Below are 15092 nucleotides of genomic sequence, written 5' to 3' on the forward strand. Positions count from 1 at the left end.
GGATCTTTAGGAGAAATTTATTAAAAGTATATAAGTCATGGGTATGTAAAATTACTTTTGACTACTAAAAGTCAACCCAAGAGATCTCAGTGTGTTAAGAGCGAGTAAAAGAAGAATCTGAAGAAATGTTTATAGGAGATTGTCAATGTCCTTGGGAGTCAGAGGGAAGCACTTAAGAGTTTTATCTTGTTCGACAACTGTGTAAAGCTGTAGAGGCACCGATAAACAGCCTACTTTCCCCCTACTAAAAGATAGTATTTGGAGTTGAATAAATCTAACACGGAATTGTGTTTACATCTCCTCTCTCTTTTTTTCTATGTGTGCATGCTCACTTGTGTGTGTATGCGTGTACACACATATGCACTCTCCATTTTTGTGTGGTGTCTGGACTTGCACAAGTACCCTATTCGGCAGCCATCTCCTCAGCCCCAATCAGGAAATTGTAACCAGTTTCCCTAACAACACCATTACCTTCTTTACGGTTATTATCCCCTCCTGGGTTTCCTGGTCGGTGATGACATCAAACATATCTTGCCCTTCACCATCCGTGATGCTGTACTCGATCTCTGCATTCTCTCCCACATCAGCATCGCTGGCTTTGATTCTGCCAATCGGTGTGCCCGGTGGAGAGGACTCAGGGGTCTTAAACTGGTATGTACCTATTAAGCACCAAACAGACAAGTAAGGCAGAGACTAGGAGATATGCTCCCCAAAGAAGCAGTCCACTCCTACCCACTGGGGTGCATTCAAGATCCCCAGTGGAGTCCTAACTGAAACTACTCCTAAACCCTTCATAAAGGATTTAGTTCAGGTTAAGTAAGTACTCTATTTTTTTTCTGTGTTTATTTTTAATATATAGGAATCTTTAATAAAGTTTAACATATAAACTGAGCACAATAATAGACTATCAGCAATAGCTTATTCCTAATTAAGAAAAGAGAGCAAGGATAATAATGATGACAAAGGTATTTAAAATAATATTTTGGCCTGTTGGCTGGCAATAAGTGAAGCTGCAGAAAGCCCAGTCATGGCTGAGGGGAGACGGCTTTAAGATCTCACTGTGGGTGGAGATGGATTGATGCTTTCTTCAAAATAATTAAAGGTGCCTTAACCTCCTTATGTCTTTACTACCACGATAGACTCCTCCTTCTATTTCATGGCCTGCCTCCTTGCAAATGGAGAGTTCTTTCTTGTTCTGGAAACAAGCTCCCAAGTGTGTGGTGTCCTTTGGAGACTAAGCGGGAGAGGAGGTTTCAGAAGCCCCATGGAAGTAATAGAGCAGGAAGAATAGAAAACCTAACCTGGACCGACTTGAGGCCAATTACTACGTGTTCTTAACAGGGCCTCTTCCTGACCTTGCTAATAATAGCTGAATTTGGAAGCAAATTACAGCAATTTGGAAAAACACCCAAGTAGCTATGATTTGACTAATAATCTGAGCTGTAGCTGGGTGCAGAGTCGAGGATGTGGATAAATAGCCCGAGCAATGAGTTCGCCTCTCTTTTCCTTTGACTAATTCTTTCGTTCTTAATTTCATTACAGCATTTTTCTTTATGTAGTATATATATAAACATATTTAGCATTTATATATTATGTTTACATAATAATATGTAAATATATATCATTTTTGAGACAGTCTCACTGTGTAGACCAGGCTGGCCTTGAACTCACAGAACTTGGCTTGCCTCTGCTTGACTAAAGGTGTGCACTACCACATCTGTCAACATTGTTTTATTTTTACTTCTAATCTAAACCTGTACTGTGTTAGATGATGCTCTTTTTAATACCCTCATGTTGCAAAATTAGTTTAAACACAACCTGTGGCTTTCAGCTTAAATCCGATAATCTTGCAGACCAGTATGTACTTAGAATGTGTGTGTGTGTCCGTGCGCGTATGTGTGTGTATGTATGTGTATATGTGAGTGTGTATGTGTGTGTGTGCAAGTATGTGTATACGTGTATGTAGAAACAGATTGTTTTAGAATTGGTGATAAAGTGGTGAGCATAGCTGCCTTCTGAATTTTATTCCATTCTTATCTCTTATAATTTGCCAGTTATTCATACATGATTTTGAAAAACCCAACCCCCAAACAAACAAGCAACTCCACCAGACAATGGCACTATTAAAGTACAGGTCTTCAATGAAGCAAATTCTCTGAATATTGGTAAAAATCACAGAATATGTTCACTATCTCTCTAGCTTGCTCTGCATTCTCTTTTCCCTAGGTTTGGCACACCTTGCGCTAGCCTTCCCAGGGCAAAGCACTGGCAAGCAGGCCATTTTCACTTCAGCCTTTGTGGGGAAATTTTTGGGATCCTAAAGCTTTTCTCCTGTCTAAATCACAAATTATTAGCCATTCTGTTTGTGGCATCCAGCCAGCTGATCACACATCTGGAGAATAAAAAGGCGAAACTGTTTTCTAGTGATCACTTGGATCTCCATTCTAAAGGAAGCCTCTATCAGCTGGTTATTTTTTTTTAAATGCTACAGTAGAGTAAGTGAGTTTTGCCCTCCCTCCCTCCCTCCCTCTCTCCTTCCCTCCCTCCTTCCTTCTGTTCTTCCATCCCTTCCTTCTTTCTTCCCTCCCTCTTCCCTTCTCTCACTCTTTCCTTCTACCTCTTAAAAAGATTTATTTTTTTAGAATTATTTTTATTTCTCTGTATGTGTGTATGTCTGTTTGTGTGTGTATGCTATGAATGTGCAGGTGCTCATGGAATCCAGAAGAGGGCATTGTACCTCCTAGAGCTGGACTTTTAGGCAGCTGTGAAGATCCACCTGAACCTGAGTTCTCTGAAAGAGCATAAAGTTCTCTTATCTAATTGCTGAGTCATCTTCTTTTAAAAACTAGGGTCCTCCTAGGCTGGCATGAATACCAGCCTGGAAGCCACCACCGCTGTCCCAGGGCTAGGATTATATGTGTGAGCAAGTCAGCATATCCAGCTACATTTTCTACTTAACGATTCAGATAAGTTTTTCAGGGGAGAATGGTCACAAAGACGTTTGCTTTAGAAGGGAAAATTGCATCACAACCAGTTCCCACTTGGGTGGCTGGATGTGAAAGTCTGCGTGATGCTTGACAGAGAGGCAGTATTCATGGGTGCCAATTTCTCTTCTCCTCTGATAATGACAGTGAATGATGTCTGAGATGATTTTCAGTATCTCAATTAACCATACTATAGAAAACCCTTTATGATTACAAATGGATTAAGCACATAGCAGCTTCTCCAGCCGTATTTTTGGTACTAGGAAAATAATAAATCCTTCCTCGCAAAGCTTGTGAGCGTTTAACAGAGATTACATGGCTGATTAAGTTCGTAAGAACACAAAGTCAACTTTTTCCTAACAAATAGCAGCATACTTGTATACATATGCTTTGCTCAGGCAAATTTATGACTATGGTAGTCATTTTAATAAGGGGAGAGAAAGCAATGATGTTGCTTGTACAGCAGCAGCATATCAGAAATGGCTCAGCTAATGACCAACGGCAGAACATGAGCATGCGCACTTCCTGAGGATGAGTGGTGTTTGAGCTCATTTCAATAATTTTAATAAAAGTGCCAACTCTTCCTAAGTCCAGTGATTTTGACAGTGTTGCCAACACTGAAAATATTCCTCAAGTCAAAATTTTACAAAAGCATATTAGAGAGATCTGTTCAATCAAATGTCCCTACTCTGGGGAAAACGGGGTGGGTTGTCATTGACATCTGTCAATGTGATGTTCACGGTGGTGGTCCCCGACAGGCCTCCCATCTGGCCACCCATGTCCTTGGCTTGAATCACCACTTGGTACTGTTCTCTGTTCTCTCGATCCATGTTGAGCAGCGCTGTCTTGATGATACCTATGGATGCGAAATTGAAATTCAGAAGTGGAAGGGGAGGCATTAACGGTATTTTATGGAATCATTTATTTATGCAAACAAATGTAGACTGTCACCCACAATATGCAAACCACTATGCAGATGTCACTGTGATATAAAGATGATTATATGCAGCCTTCCTAGCGAAGGAAATTACAGTCACACAAGGGGAGAGGCACTCATTAAAAAGCCTGTAATACAAAGGGAATAAAAACAAGCGCTAGCGAAAGCCAGAGCAAAAGAGACCGCGGGTAGTACAATGTAAGTGTCGTCGGATGACATTGTAAGGTATAACTGGCATGGGGCGTGAGAGGGCACACCACACTTGTTGCTGGATAAAAAGTATTGGGGTGTAGTCTGAGAGGATGATTCAGAAAGCCATATGCCTGAGCTGATATCAGAGTGTCGCATTATCAACTTGGCTAATTGCCTCTCAAGAGTACCTACCATAATGAATGTTCTGTGGGGTTTAGAAGCCACAAAACTATGCATTAAGAAAAATGGCCTGAGGTCCCTCCCAGGTATGATCTTGCGTGATCCTGGAGAATTTGGCTTTTCTTCCAGAGAATGAGAACTCAATCTCAGCGATCCCTACAGCAGCCAACAGTTTAGTGATAGGTTAAAGTTGTCTCTACGGCGAGGCAGACAGATAACGACTTGAAAGAGTTTCTCCAAGTTTGTCTGATCTCTGTAGAGTGTTTATGCTTAAATTAACTTTCTTTTCAAAATCCCTGGAGTAGGCTTTGTAACCCTCTCCGGTCTCACATTCTCGTGCTGAACCACTAATGAAGCTGAAAATATCTTTTCTTCCTTCTTAACAAGAATGCCTCAGACAACAGGTCAATTTTATTCCCATAGTCTTGGCTTCAAGGAGCAGCGGCTTTCTCTTCTCCAAATAATGGTTCTTCTCTATTTAAACACAGGAAATCACCTTCGCCTTTTGTCCTTTAAGCAGGGTAATTCTAATTTTCCATTCTCATTGTTTTTCTACTCAACATTTTCTCTCTCCTTGGGATTCTTTCCAGGTTCATTCACCTTTTAACACATAGATTTTTACCTGGATATAGTAACCCAAAAAAAGCTCTGGCTTAAAATAAAGAACGTTTGAAAAATATACGAGAGGAACTTGATTCAAAATATGTATAGAATCTACTGTACAATACAAAGGCTTTGTACTGGAAAATAAACCAGCAGATAGCATGGTGCTTTTGACAGAGGCGCTTTTGTATTCTGCATTATATGATGCACTTGTGCTCCGCATTGTGGAGAGACCTCAGTACCTCGGTGCTATTTATAGTCTTGTGAGCACACACTGCCAATGGGTGGTTTGTTCTGAGTTAACCCCCTCTCAGCCCAGATGCTTCTAGTTAACATCAACTAACTTGACTAAGCATTTCAAGAGGTGCCTGAGCCCCAAATAGCCACAAAATCAGGGGAGATAGCAAGAGATGGGAACGAGAGAAACACGGGCTTCGCAGCTCTCAGAACCATGTCTGGCCTCCTGACCAGAGGGCAGGACTGAGCCCTGGAATGACTGCTTCCTTCCCTGACCTGTGATCTGCTGGTGGGAAATGAGATGGAAGACAGTTTTTTTTTTTATGTTAATCTACTGTCTTCTCAGATCGCCAGCTCTCTGAATAAAGCAGTTTTTAAAGACGTTGTGACAGGCAGCAATGAGTCCAGCATTCCGCTTCGACTTTGCAGGCAAAAATTCAGAAAAATATAAGATGCTGTAAGAAAGATTCTATCAGGCAATATGATTCACTGGACCAGGGATGTGGGACAGGACAGGCTAGACCATGGCATCAGAATGAGACAAAAAACTCAGTGGTTTGACAGAGCTATGGTTCAATTCCTACTCAGGCTCTAAACAGGCACCAGGGATCTGTGCTCATAGTAACACTCCGGCATCTGGGCTGAGGCCCTATCTCAACAAGGGTTTCCATGATTGCTGTGACTAGGGGTAGGGAATGTGACAGATTGCACACAACTCTGCTTGGAAGTGACTTATCCCACTGCCACATTTTATCTGTGCAAACATGTCTCATGGCTATACTCTACCTAGCTTCAGAGCAGAACAGAGAGAGAGATGTGGCACCATCAAGTAACCAGGAAAAGGGAAAAGCGGACTCAGGATTTCTGTGAATAGGGTCAACCATTCCCAGAAAGGGCCACTCCTCCAGCTTCATGCCAAACTCGGTGGAAAAAGAGAGGAATGACTCTATCCTAGACGCGTGCTGTGAAAGGCTCATTGTCGTATTTCTTTATTAAAATTATCTGGGTGTCATGCTTACAAATAAATCACTAGAGTTTGGCAGAGGAACACAAGGAAAATCCAATCATGCTGATTGTTTTTTATTAAACAATATGCTAGGTCAGCTGAGCATGTCAGTTAAAAATTACAGAACATAGACGAGGAGACGCAGAAAGTATTCTAACCTGTTTCCGACTCCACTGAAAAGTAGGGCTGTCCCTGTAGGATGCTATAGACAACTTTAGCACTGTTTCCATATGTTGGGTCGTCAGCATCCGTTGCAGTGACTTGGACTACAAACGTGCCTGCAATGACAGAAAAGTAACTGAAAACAACTTGGTATGTGTGCATAACCTTCATTCGTTTAAAAATTAAAGTACATTCTAGTACATGCATATATTTGTATGCATGTGATGGTTCACACATGCTACTGTGCATGAATGGAGGCCAGAAGACAATTTATAGAAACAGAAGGTCAAATTTAGGTCACCCATCTTGGAAACAAATATCTTTGCATTGAGCCATCTTGTTATACTGGTTCTTTTTTTTTTTGTCAACTGGACACAAACTAGGATTACTGGGAAGCTGGAACCTCAATTTAACTGCCTCCATTGGACTGGCCTGTAGGCATGTCTCAGGGACATATTCCTGACTGATGGTTGATATGGAGGGGTCCAGCCCACTATGGACTGTGTTCCCCTGGGCAAGAGATTCTGGGTTTGTATGAGAAAGCAAGGTAAGCATAAGCCATCCAAGGCAAGCTAGTGAGCATCACTCCTCCATGGTCTCTGCTTCAGCTCCTGCCTCCAGGATCCCATCTTGATTTCCTTTGATGACAGACTGTAACCCCAAAGTCACAGTCTTTTATCACAGCAATTTAAAGTCAACTAGAACACCAGCTTCCATGGCAAAGGAGTGGAGAGTCACAGTACAATGTATGTTGTTGGGAAGCCATTGATCCTTGACTTGAAAGGGATCAGATTCACATCAATGAATGCTGTATGCAGTAGGTTAAAAAGAAGGGCAGCCTTGGGGAGAGGTGAGTCCTACCCATCTCCTGTGATGGCATGTGACTGGACTGTTGCTTCAAGGGTTCTTTCAAGTTACTTAGGACTGACGTAGGTACCTCGAGACATCAGCCTCTTGAATTACTTTGTCCAGAGGAATTCTGTTAGGTATTGTCTAGAGGGTGGCCACTTGCAATTTTGCTAGAAATTCTGTTTCTCAGGGACTGCAATGTGGCACATGAAAGCACAATTGTAGCAGCTGTTGTGCTATTAGTTATGCCAGCCTGGGCACAAAGCTGAACAGGACAGAAAAACACCAAGAAGCCAGGATCCAGATCAATTTTTTTCAAAGATTTAAGTACTATGATCAGCAAATATCTTCATTGTTTAAACTTGTTTGAGTCAGGTTTCCTATTATGGGCCCTTAAAATGTCTGATAATTCTAAGAGGTTGAAAGACTTTGAACCTTTAAAAGGGTAGCGTAGACCAGATAAAGAATTAGGGCTGGCAGTAGATTACATGTAGGAAGCTCCAGGTTCAATCCCCAACTCCAAATAAACCACTTCATTTATAGAAATAAATGAGGTAACACCTGTAACCTCATCCCTCACGGAGGATCAGAAGTTCAAGGTCATCCTATGCTATAATGTGGGTTCAAAGTCAGCCTGGGCTACCTGTTTCAAAAAACAAGACAAAACCAAATATTAGTTGATTGGGATAAGACACTGTAAACACCTGATAGTATAATTTTAAATTAAGATTAAATGTACAGAGGAAGCTCTAGTGTTTCAGGCTGGCATTCTTACTTCGGGAACCCTTAACAGAGAACTTTGGAAGTAGTCCTACCTTGCCTTAAGGCCATACTAATTTCACGTGTGTGTTTTCATGTCTGTTATATGAGTGAGAAGTTCCAAAAAGACCCTCTGTGTAAGGGTACTCTAAGGCTGCTTTTTGCTGTTCCTATCAGATAAGCAGTGATTGTCCTGCTTTTGAGAAGGGCGCGGAAGTTCTATGCAGAGAATAGGAAAATTTTGAAACTGCTTTTGTAATATCTAACCATTTCATTTATTAAACAAATAGAGTGCATTGTGCTAGGGTTGAATGTGTCGGCTCCCATTGTATCGTGCTGAGACACGAGACACAATACCCACCTATACAATTTGGCAGGTTACGTGGCCAGAGTGAGAGCCTCCTGGGACTTCAGAGGGAGAGTTAATAGAAGTCAACAAACACCCAAATTCTTATTTGCATTAATATAAGTTCTGCGTGCCTTTGGAGTGTGATTATCTGGTGTTCTAAGCAGCCATTAGGAGCAGCTACGGAAGGAGAGGCTCTATGCCTGTTTTCTTATTTAATCCTCATGATTATCCTTCGGGAGCAGACATTTATTATTTATTTTTGTAGATGTGGAATTGGAGGATCAAAGAAATAAAGATCAGATAAATCAAATAATTTGCCCAAGGCTACACTGCTGGCTATTAGTGGAGACAGTTTCTAATTCAGGTAGTTTTGATACTGAAGTACACGTTACCCCTTTGCTGTTGTCCTATTACATATACATATACATATACGTATACATATACATATACATATACACATACACATACATATACATATCATTCCTTTATCTATGCCAATAATGATTCTTTAGACATGCATTTTGGGCTTTCCCCCAAATATTTCTAACGTACACTTAATTCTTCCCTGTCTTCAAAAGTAAGTGACAGCCTCGAAGAGGAGTGCAGGGCATTACAGTTAGTTTGGGATGCTGCCAGGGACAAAGATAAATATCTCTTTAATTCTTCCTTTTTTGCTTTTTTTTTTTTAACCACCTACAAGAAGAAAATCCTCCAACTCATCCAAGAAAAAAAAGAAGATTCATTAAAAATAATCCCTGCTTCTTTCTTTGCTCTGATGATCGGTTCAAATTTTTCTAACAGAACAAAGTGGCATCAAATAATGTGATTGTTTCTTTCTCGGGGGGAAAATGATGATTTACAATCACTTCTCCAGACTGAATATTTTTCAAATTTTGGACCTCTGAACACAGATATATCTCCTATCTACTTGATGCAACCAGAAAAAAAGTTTCTGTGATTTTAGCCTTTTTGAAGTTGGCTGAGTGAAAATAGAAACCACCTTTTTCTTTAGCGGTTTGGGGGAGTCACTGTGTTTGCCCTGTGAAATATTTTAAAGCTTCTAAGAGTGGGAGCAATAGAATGTCCTCCTTTCTTTAAATCCCGTTTACCTTCTTCTAGCTTAAGCAAGTTAAGTCCACACAAATTAAACTTAAAATTAATAGCGAACTTGTGCATATAATAATGACCCTCTGTGTGAAATCTCATGGACGTCATTACTGTCAGCTTACTGTTTGTAGATTTGAAAAAAAAGTTTCCTTGAAGTCTTTCTCCCAAATTCATAGTTACTTAACACAACTGCTAGTGTTTTTTTTTTTTTTCTTATTAAACAAATTTCTTATAATTGTGTGTGCGTGTGTGTGTGTGTGAGTGCCACAGCCTGGTTGGAGGTCTGAGGGCTTTTTTATGGAATTGGTTCTCTCCTTCCACTTTCTGGTCTGGTATTGAACTCAGGTTATCAGACTTTTGAGGTAAGTACCTTTACCTGCTGAATCATCTTTCTGGCCCCGTCAGTACTTTTGAGACTGAACTGTAAAGTCAGGCTTATATTTTTAACTGGGAAGATTTCCCCCCTGCCCCAGACAAATTGTTTTGTTGGCTGAGGGCAATAGAACAAGTAGCTTTCTTTCAGTCCAAGAAAGAGGAGGAGAGAGAGCAGGTGAGGTGGCCTCCCTGGCTCCCTGCTAGTCTCCCCTGCTGCCACACCCTTAGGAAAAGCTGTCTTCTTATGGTAGTCACAAGATAAGACTAAAGTGGCATTAGACCATGGGCTGTTCTTATGAAAAGAACATATGGTAGTTTGGGGATTTGGCTTCTACATTCTTTCAATTAGTTAAATTTGGCTCAGGGCTCTTCCCTTGGCGGGTGTGGAGACCCCACTCTATTGAACTCACCGACATCAGCCATCTCAGGGACCGTGGCTGTATAAACGTCCTTGGTGAATATTGGCTCATTGTCATTGATGTCGTGGATCTTGATGATGAATTCAGACTCAGGCTCTACGGGTCTCCCTGTCCTTCTGTTGATAGCTTGAGCTCGAAGGATGTAAACGGGTTTTTCTTCCCTGTCCAGTCTCTTTGTGGCCTGAATGTCGCCTGTGTTTTCATTGATAATGAAGAGATCTCCTGCCCCATCTCCTGAAAGGATATATTTAAGTGATCCATCTCCTCTATCCTGGTCTGAATGTAACTAGTGTAGGGAAAAAAAAAATTAAAGAAAGTAAAAGTCAAGCATGTGATCCTAAACTGTTTTGATTTCACCATGCAATCTATCTCAACTGTGCTATTTGATATCAACAGTCTCCAAAGGCAGGCACAGCTCTTCTATTTCAAACTACCTGCAAAACTCTTTAATAGAAAACACCACTCATTAAGGAACACATTTCTTAATCATGGAATTTTCTAGAATAAAACATAAAATTTGGCACTCTTTCTTATTTTGAAGAAGGGAAAACTGAAGACAGAAGCAATTTCAAAAGCCCAAGATCATGTAAATTAGACTGGATGAATCTTTTCAGTATGGATGTCGGATCCTGTGAGAGGACTTCCCTAGTCACTTTGCACACACAAACATTTTCCAAGTGTCCCACTGCTTAAAAGACATGTGGGTATAATCTGCCTTTTGGTGAATTACGGAAGTTAGGCAATCACATTGGTGGATGGAGATCATAATCCATTTTCTGGGGAGGAGTGATATGTGTTTGTTTGCCTGTCTATTTCAGTTTAAAGCATTCAGTGCTGCTTTCAGTAGTGCCTGGAGACCCCGTCACCAGACAGTCCATCATTTCCCTGGGACAATGGGATCTGGCATATCTGGCATTTGGATTTTAGTAGGAGACAGGAAGTGGCCTTCTGATGTGCAGAGACGGCCTACAATTGAAACAGTCTGCCTTATGAGTTAGTGTGACCTGACCCTCCACCCCAGCTCTTGAAATGATACAAGCAGAGGTGATGAAGATTCACTGTCAGTGAAATGGTCCAGAGGAAAGAGTGGAATTAAGTGAATGTCTGACATTTCACAATCATCACCTGATGATCCTAAGTTGGAGAAGCGGTTCCTGTTTCCTAACTCCTAGATCCCCTTTCAGAGTCGAGTTCCTAAATTCTTCTTCCCTACCCTAGCAAAAGTTTAGGTCTCCTATCAGTCCAAGTCCATTCACAAATTTTCAGTGTGTTTCGTTGTTGCTGAGGGTGACCACTTAACAGCCGGAGCAGCAGGCATCCGTGCTCACAGACATGTTAGTTACAGAATCTCCTTACAGTCTTCACACAGAGGAGCTGGGTGACCGTGGTAACCACAACAGGTAAACATCCATGGGCTCTGATTAACACTGCATGCGCTTCTAAAGCAGTGGTCCTCAACCTTCCTAAGTCTGTGACCCTCTAATACAGTTCCTCATATTGTTGTGGCCCCCCCAGCCATAAAATTATTTTCACCGCTACAACATAACTGTAATTTTGCTACTGTCACAAACTATAATGTAAATCTTTGTTTTCCTATGGTCACAGGTGACCTCCATGAAAGGGACAGTCAACCCTCAAAGAGGTTGTGGCCATAGGTTGAGAACCTCTGTTCTAGAATACCTGCAGATGGACTCTCAAAGCAGCAGGGAACTGAGATGATGAGCTAAGCAGTTATTTAAACACACGTTCTATGGACTAACTATTACACGGGGTACAGAGGGAAAGAATTCTGTGGTCCTGCGTGCTTGGGAAATACTTAATCTGACTCTACTTCTTAGAGTGATCTGCTAACACATGAAAGACTGTAAAGGGCCTGAATGTCAGACTTTCTGTGGCATGATTTTGTTTAACATGGCTGTCTGGAGCTTTAGTGTTCAATGCAATGTTCTTCGGACCTGTGACAGCCTTCCCGGAAAGTTGCTTTTGTAATCCGGAGTATCTCATCCGTCACTGTAGAAACAGGAAACCCAAAGTTCCAGTTAACATAGTGTTTCAAAAATCACACCCAGCTCAAGTGAGAGTCAAAGACGAGAACCTGGTGGCAGGAAGGTGCCCCGCAGAGTATTTGGTACAATGTCCCCATTTCTGGAGCGAGAGAGACTGTCCAGTGCCACACAGCTATGCTGAGTTAATCACTGAATTGGAGAATGAGAATATTATTCATACAATTAGTAGCTTTGAAGGCAATTTGGCAGAAATAATGGAAGATAAAATGCGAACAGGGAGGAAATTGCTTAGAAGTGAGACAAACGCCATAAGAAATGTAAAACAAGGGCACGCTATGATTTGTGTAATGTGATACGCCAAGGAAACGCTGAAACCACCCTGACATAGAAAGAGCCGCTAGGGAAAAGTTAACTCTCCGCTGACATATTCTAACGACTGAAGAACACTCTTAAAAAACCATTTTATTAACTCAAAAGCAGAACAAGCCCCTCTGATGTCCTTTGGTTGCATGGTCCTGGGCAGCAGTGGTGGGTGGCCGTGGGCGGCAGTGGTTGGCAGTCACGGTCGGCAGCAGGGGGCAGCATGTGGGATGTGCATCTAAGTCCTACGTACAGGTCACGCTCACTGTGTCCCTCGCCAGGTGTGAGACCACAGCAGAGTCAATTAACCTCCCAAGCCAGGACCCTTATCAGCAAAATGAGGCTAATAAGGGCTGCAGGACAAGCGGCTGGGAAGAACTAATTAGAGGCTATATACAAATACCTCATTAATTGCCACATAAACATGCAATAAAAGCACGGTATGTGTTTTATGAATTATAAAGAGCCATCTAAGTGGAAAGATATTCCGGGAGCATGAGCATTAGCTGTGGATTTATCATCGGCATGTTTTTGCTCTTATGACTTTGAGAACTTTGTCTGAGGACCATAGAAACCCAGTTTTTGTAAACACTTCCTATCTCTCAGGTAAAATGTGTTATGAAAAGCCAGAATTCTTCTATTTGGTGGCAACTGCTGTCTTTACGTGTGATTTATTCTACGCTTCATTCCACTAGATCATAGACTCTCCTCGGCTGCTTCTTCCATCACCTTCAGTGTGTAGTTGTTGCGCACTCGGTCGGCGAATACCACATCCGGTCACAAGATTTATGCAGGTAAAAGTAATCAGGGAGTTATTTTTAGCTGTCAGAAGCGGCCATTTCCATGAATTATACTACAAACACCGGGGACGATAGAGAGGCAAAGGGGAGATGCCGGCCAGTGTTGAACAGGGACTGTGTTGCAGATCACAGCTCTGATTTATCAATATTTGAAAACCAGTGGGGAAATGCATCTCTTCGCTCAGGCCTGGCCTCATAATAGAACAACCTAACCTCCTCCCTCCTCTCGGCCCCCAACATGAGCTTCCTGGCTCTGATGGTGCAAATGCAGGCCACAAACACCCGCATCTCTCTTCACTCTCCTCCCTTCCGTGGAGCAGCCCTGGGGCCAGCTCTTTCCTCTGTTCTTGGGAAAGAAAGAAAACAGAAGACTCTGCCGCCTGTAAAAGCTGTGGCGGGGAGCAGACATTAGGGCTTCATTGAGCACTTAGATTTTAATTGGATTTCTTTCTTTTGTGATGTCATTCATCATGGCCACTGGAAGAGACAGAAGTTAAACAACAACAAATAAAAGGTTGTAGGTTGCCCGAGGCATATTTTTACTAATTTCAGTGTAATGTGCCTGTTCCATTAAGTTTAATCATCTGGTTCACTTTTAATGTTTCACCATCATCAAGTAAGAATTAGCCACTTCCCTCCCGAAGTCTCATCTCACCTGTGGCGGGCAGGGTTTCTCACTACTGTATCTCTGACACTTTCAGCCAGAAGGCGCTCTGACTCCATTTCTCTACTCACTTTTTCTTCTTAGTTATTTTTTTTTTTTAAAAAAAAACAACACATGTAGTGTCTTGGAAAACAAATACAGGGATCTCTGTCGCATGGCCCCATGGAGAGTGTCACCAGGCAGTGGCAGCATCATTGCCTGAGGGGCCGTCCCTGGGAACATAGCATCCATTTATCAGCCACATGGACCAACTTGCAGCTTAATTTTGAATTCAGTTCAAGGGCATAGCACTAATTGTATAGATTTTTAGTAGTCTGTGAAGCCAGCTAATGCTGCTCTATTACTCCCATTCCTGTGCGTCACTTGGCGAATCTCTGAGTCGCTGTCCAAACTGAATCTTCTACGCACACTCGTGGGCAGAGGTGGAAGACAGAGTCTCAGCATAAGATTCCCAGGATGGCACGCGTAAGTGCGTGCAACAGTCAGAAGGGAGCTTATGGACGCGAACACGTGCTGGTTGTCTGAATGAAGACCCTGGAAGAATGTAGTGTGGCCTTTTAGGAAAGGAACAGTTGCTCACCTGAGATGTCCCAGGACAACCGGAGAACAGCTACAGAAAACAGACGCTGCCCACCGGGACTGGGGTAGAAAGCAGTAGCTGATGTGGAGAGAGAGCATCACTTTTGTGGTCGGCAGATTCAACATCATCTCACCTTGGATCTTAGCCGAAAGTCTGAGAAGTCATGGATGTTGTTTTGAACTAGGAAGTGAGTCTATCATCAATTTATGTCAAAAGAAGGATTATCTGCTATTATTATACATGTTCGCATATATTTATACATTTTCCTATATATTGTCCTGTGGTGGTTTGAATGAGAACAGCTCTCAGAGACTTTGTATGTTTGAATGCTTGGTCCACAGTTGGTGGAACTGTTTGGGACAGATTAGGAGGTATGGTCTTGTTGGAGGTGGTGTGTCACTGAGGGTGGCCTTTGAGATTTCAAAAGCCCACACGAGGCCCAGTCTCTTCTCTTCTCTTCTCTTCTCTTCTCTTCTCTTCTCTTCTCTTCTCTTCTCTTCTCTTCTCTTCTCTTCTCTTCTCT

At 42.0% G+C, this 15092-nt stretch overlaps 1 protein-coding gene across 5 annotated transcripts in view; it reads right to left on the reverse strand.

Moving 5' to 3' along the window:
• Cdh6 (cadherin 6) overlaps nt 1-15092 on the reverse strand; it is a 137273-nt gene that overhangs the window by 24933 nt on the left and 97248 nt on the right. For 3 of the 5 annotated variants that reach the window (XM_005356646.3, XM_013349752.2, XM_026783741.1), the window contains exons 3-6: nt 10151-10445; nt 6298-6417; nt 3673-3840; nt 472-659 (exon numbers count right to left, since the gene is read on the reverse strand). In XM_005356646.3, coding sequence (XP_005356703.1) covers nt 472-659; nt 3673-3840; nt 6298-6417; nt 10151-10445 — 771 coding nt within the window. The remainder of the gene's footprint in view (nt 1-471; nt 660-3672; nt 3841-6297; nt 6418-10150; nt 10446-15092) is intronic. The other 2 variants (XM_026783742.1, XM_026783743.1) reach the window with 2 other exon arrangements.

The sequence above is a fragment of the Microtus ochrogaster genome, chromosome 19, assembly GCF_000317375.1.
Source record: "Microtus ochrogaster isolate Prairie Vole_2 chromosome 19, MicOch1.0, whole genome shotgun sequence".
In the NCBI taxonomy this organism is placed as follows: Eukaryota; Metazoa; Chordata; class Mammalia; order Rodentia; family Cricetidae; genus Microtus; species Microtus ochrogaster.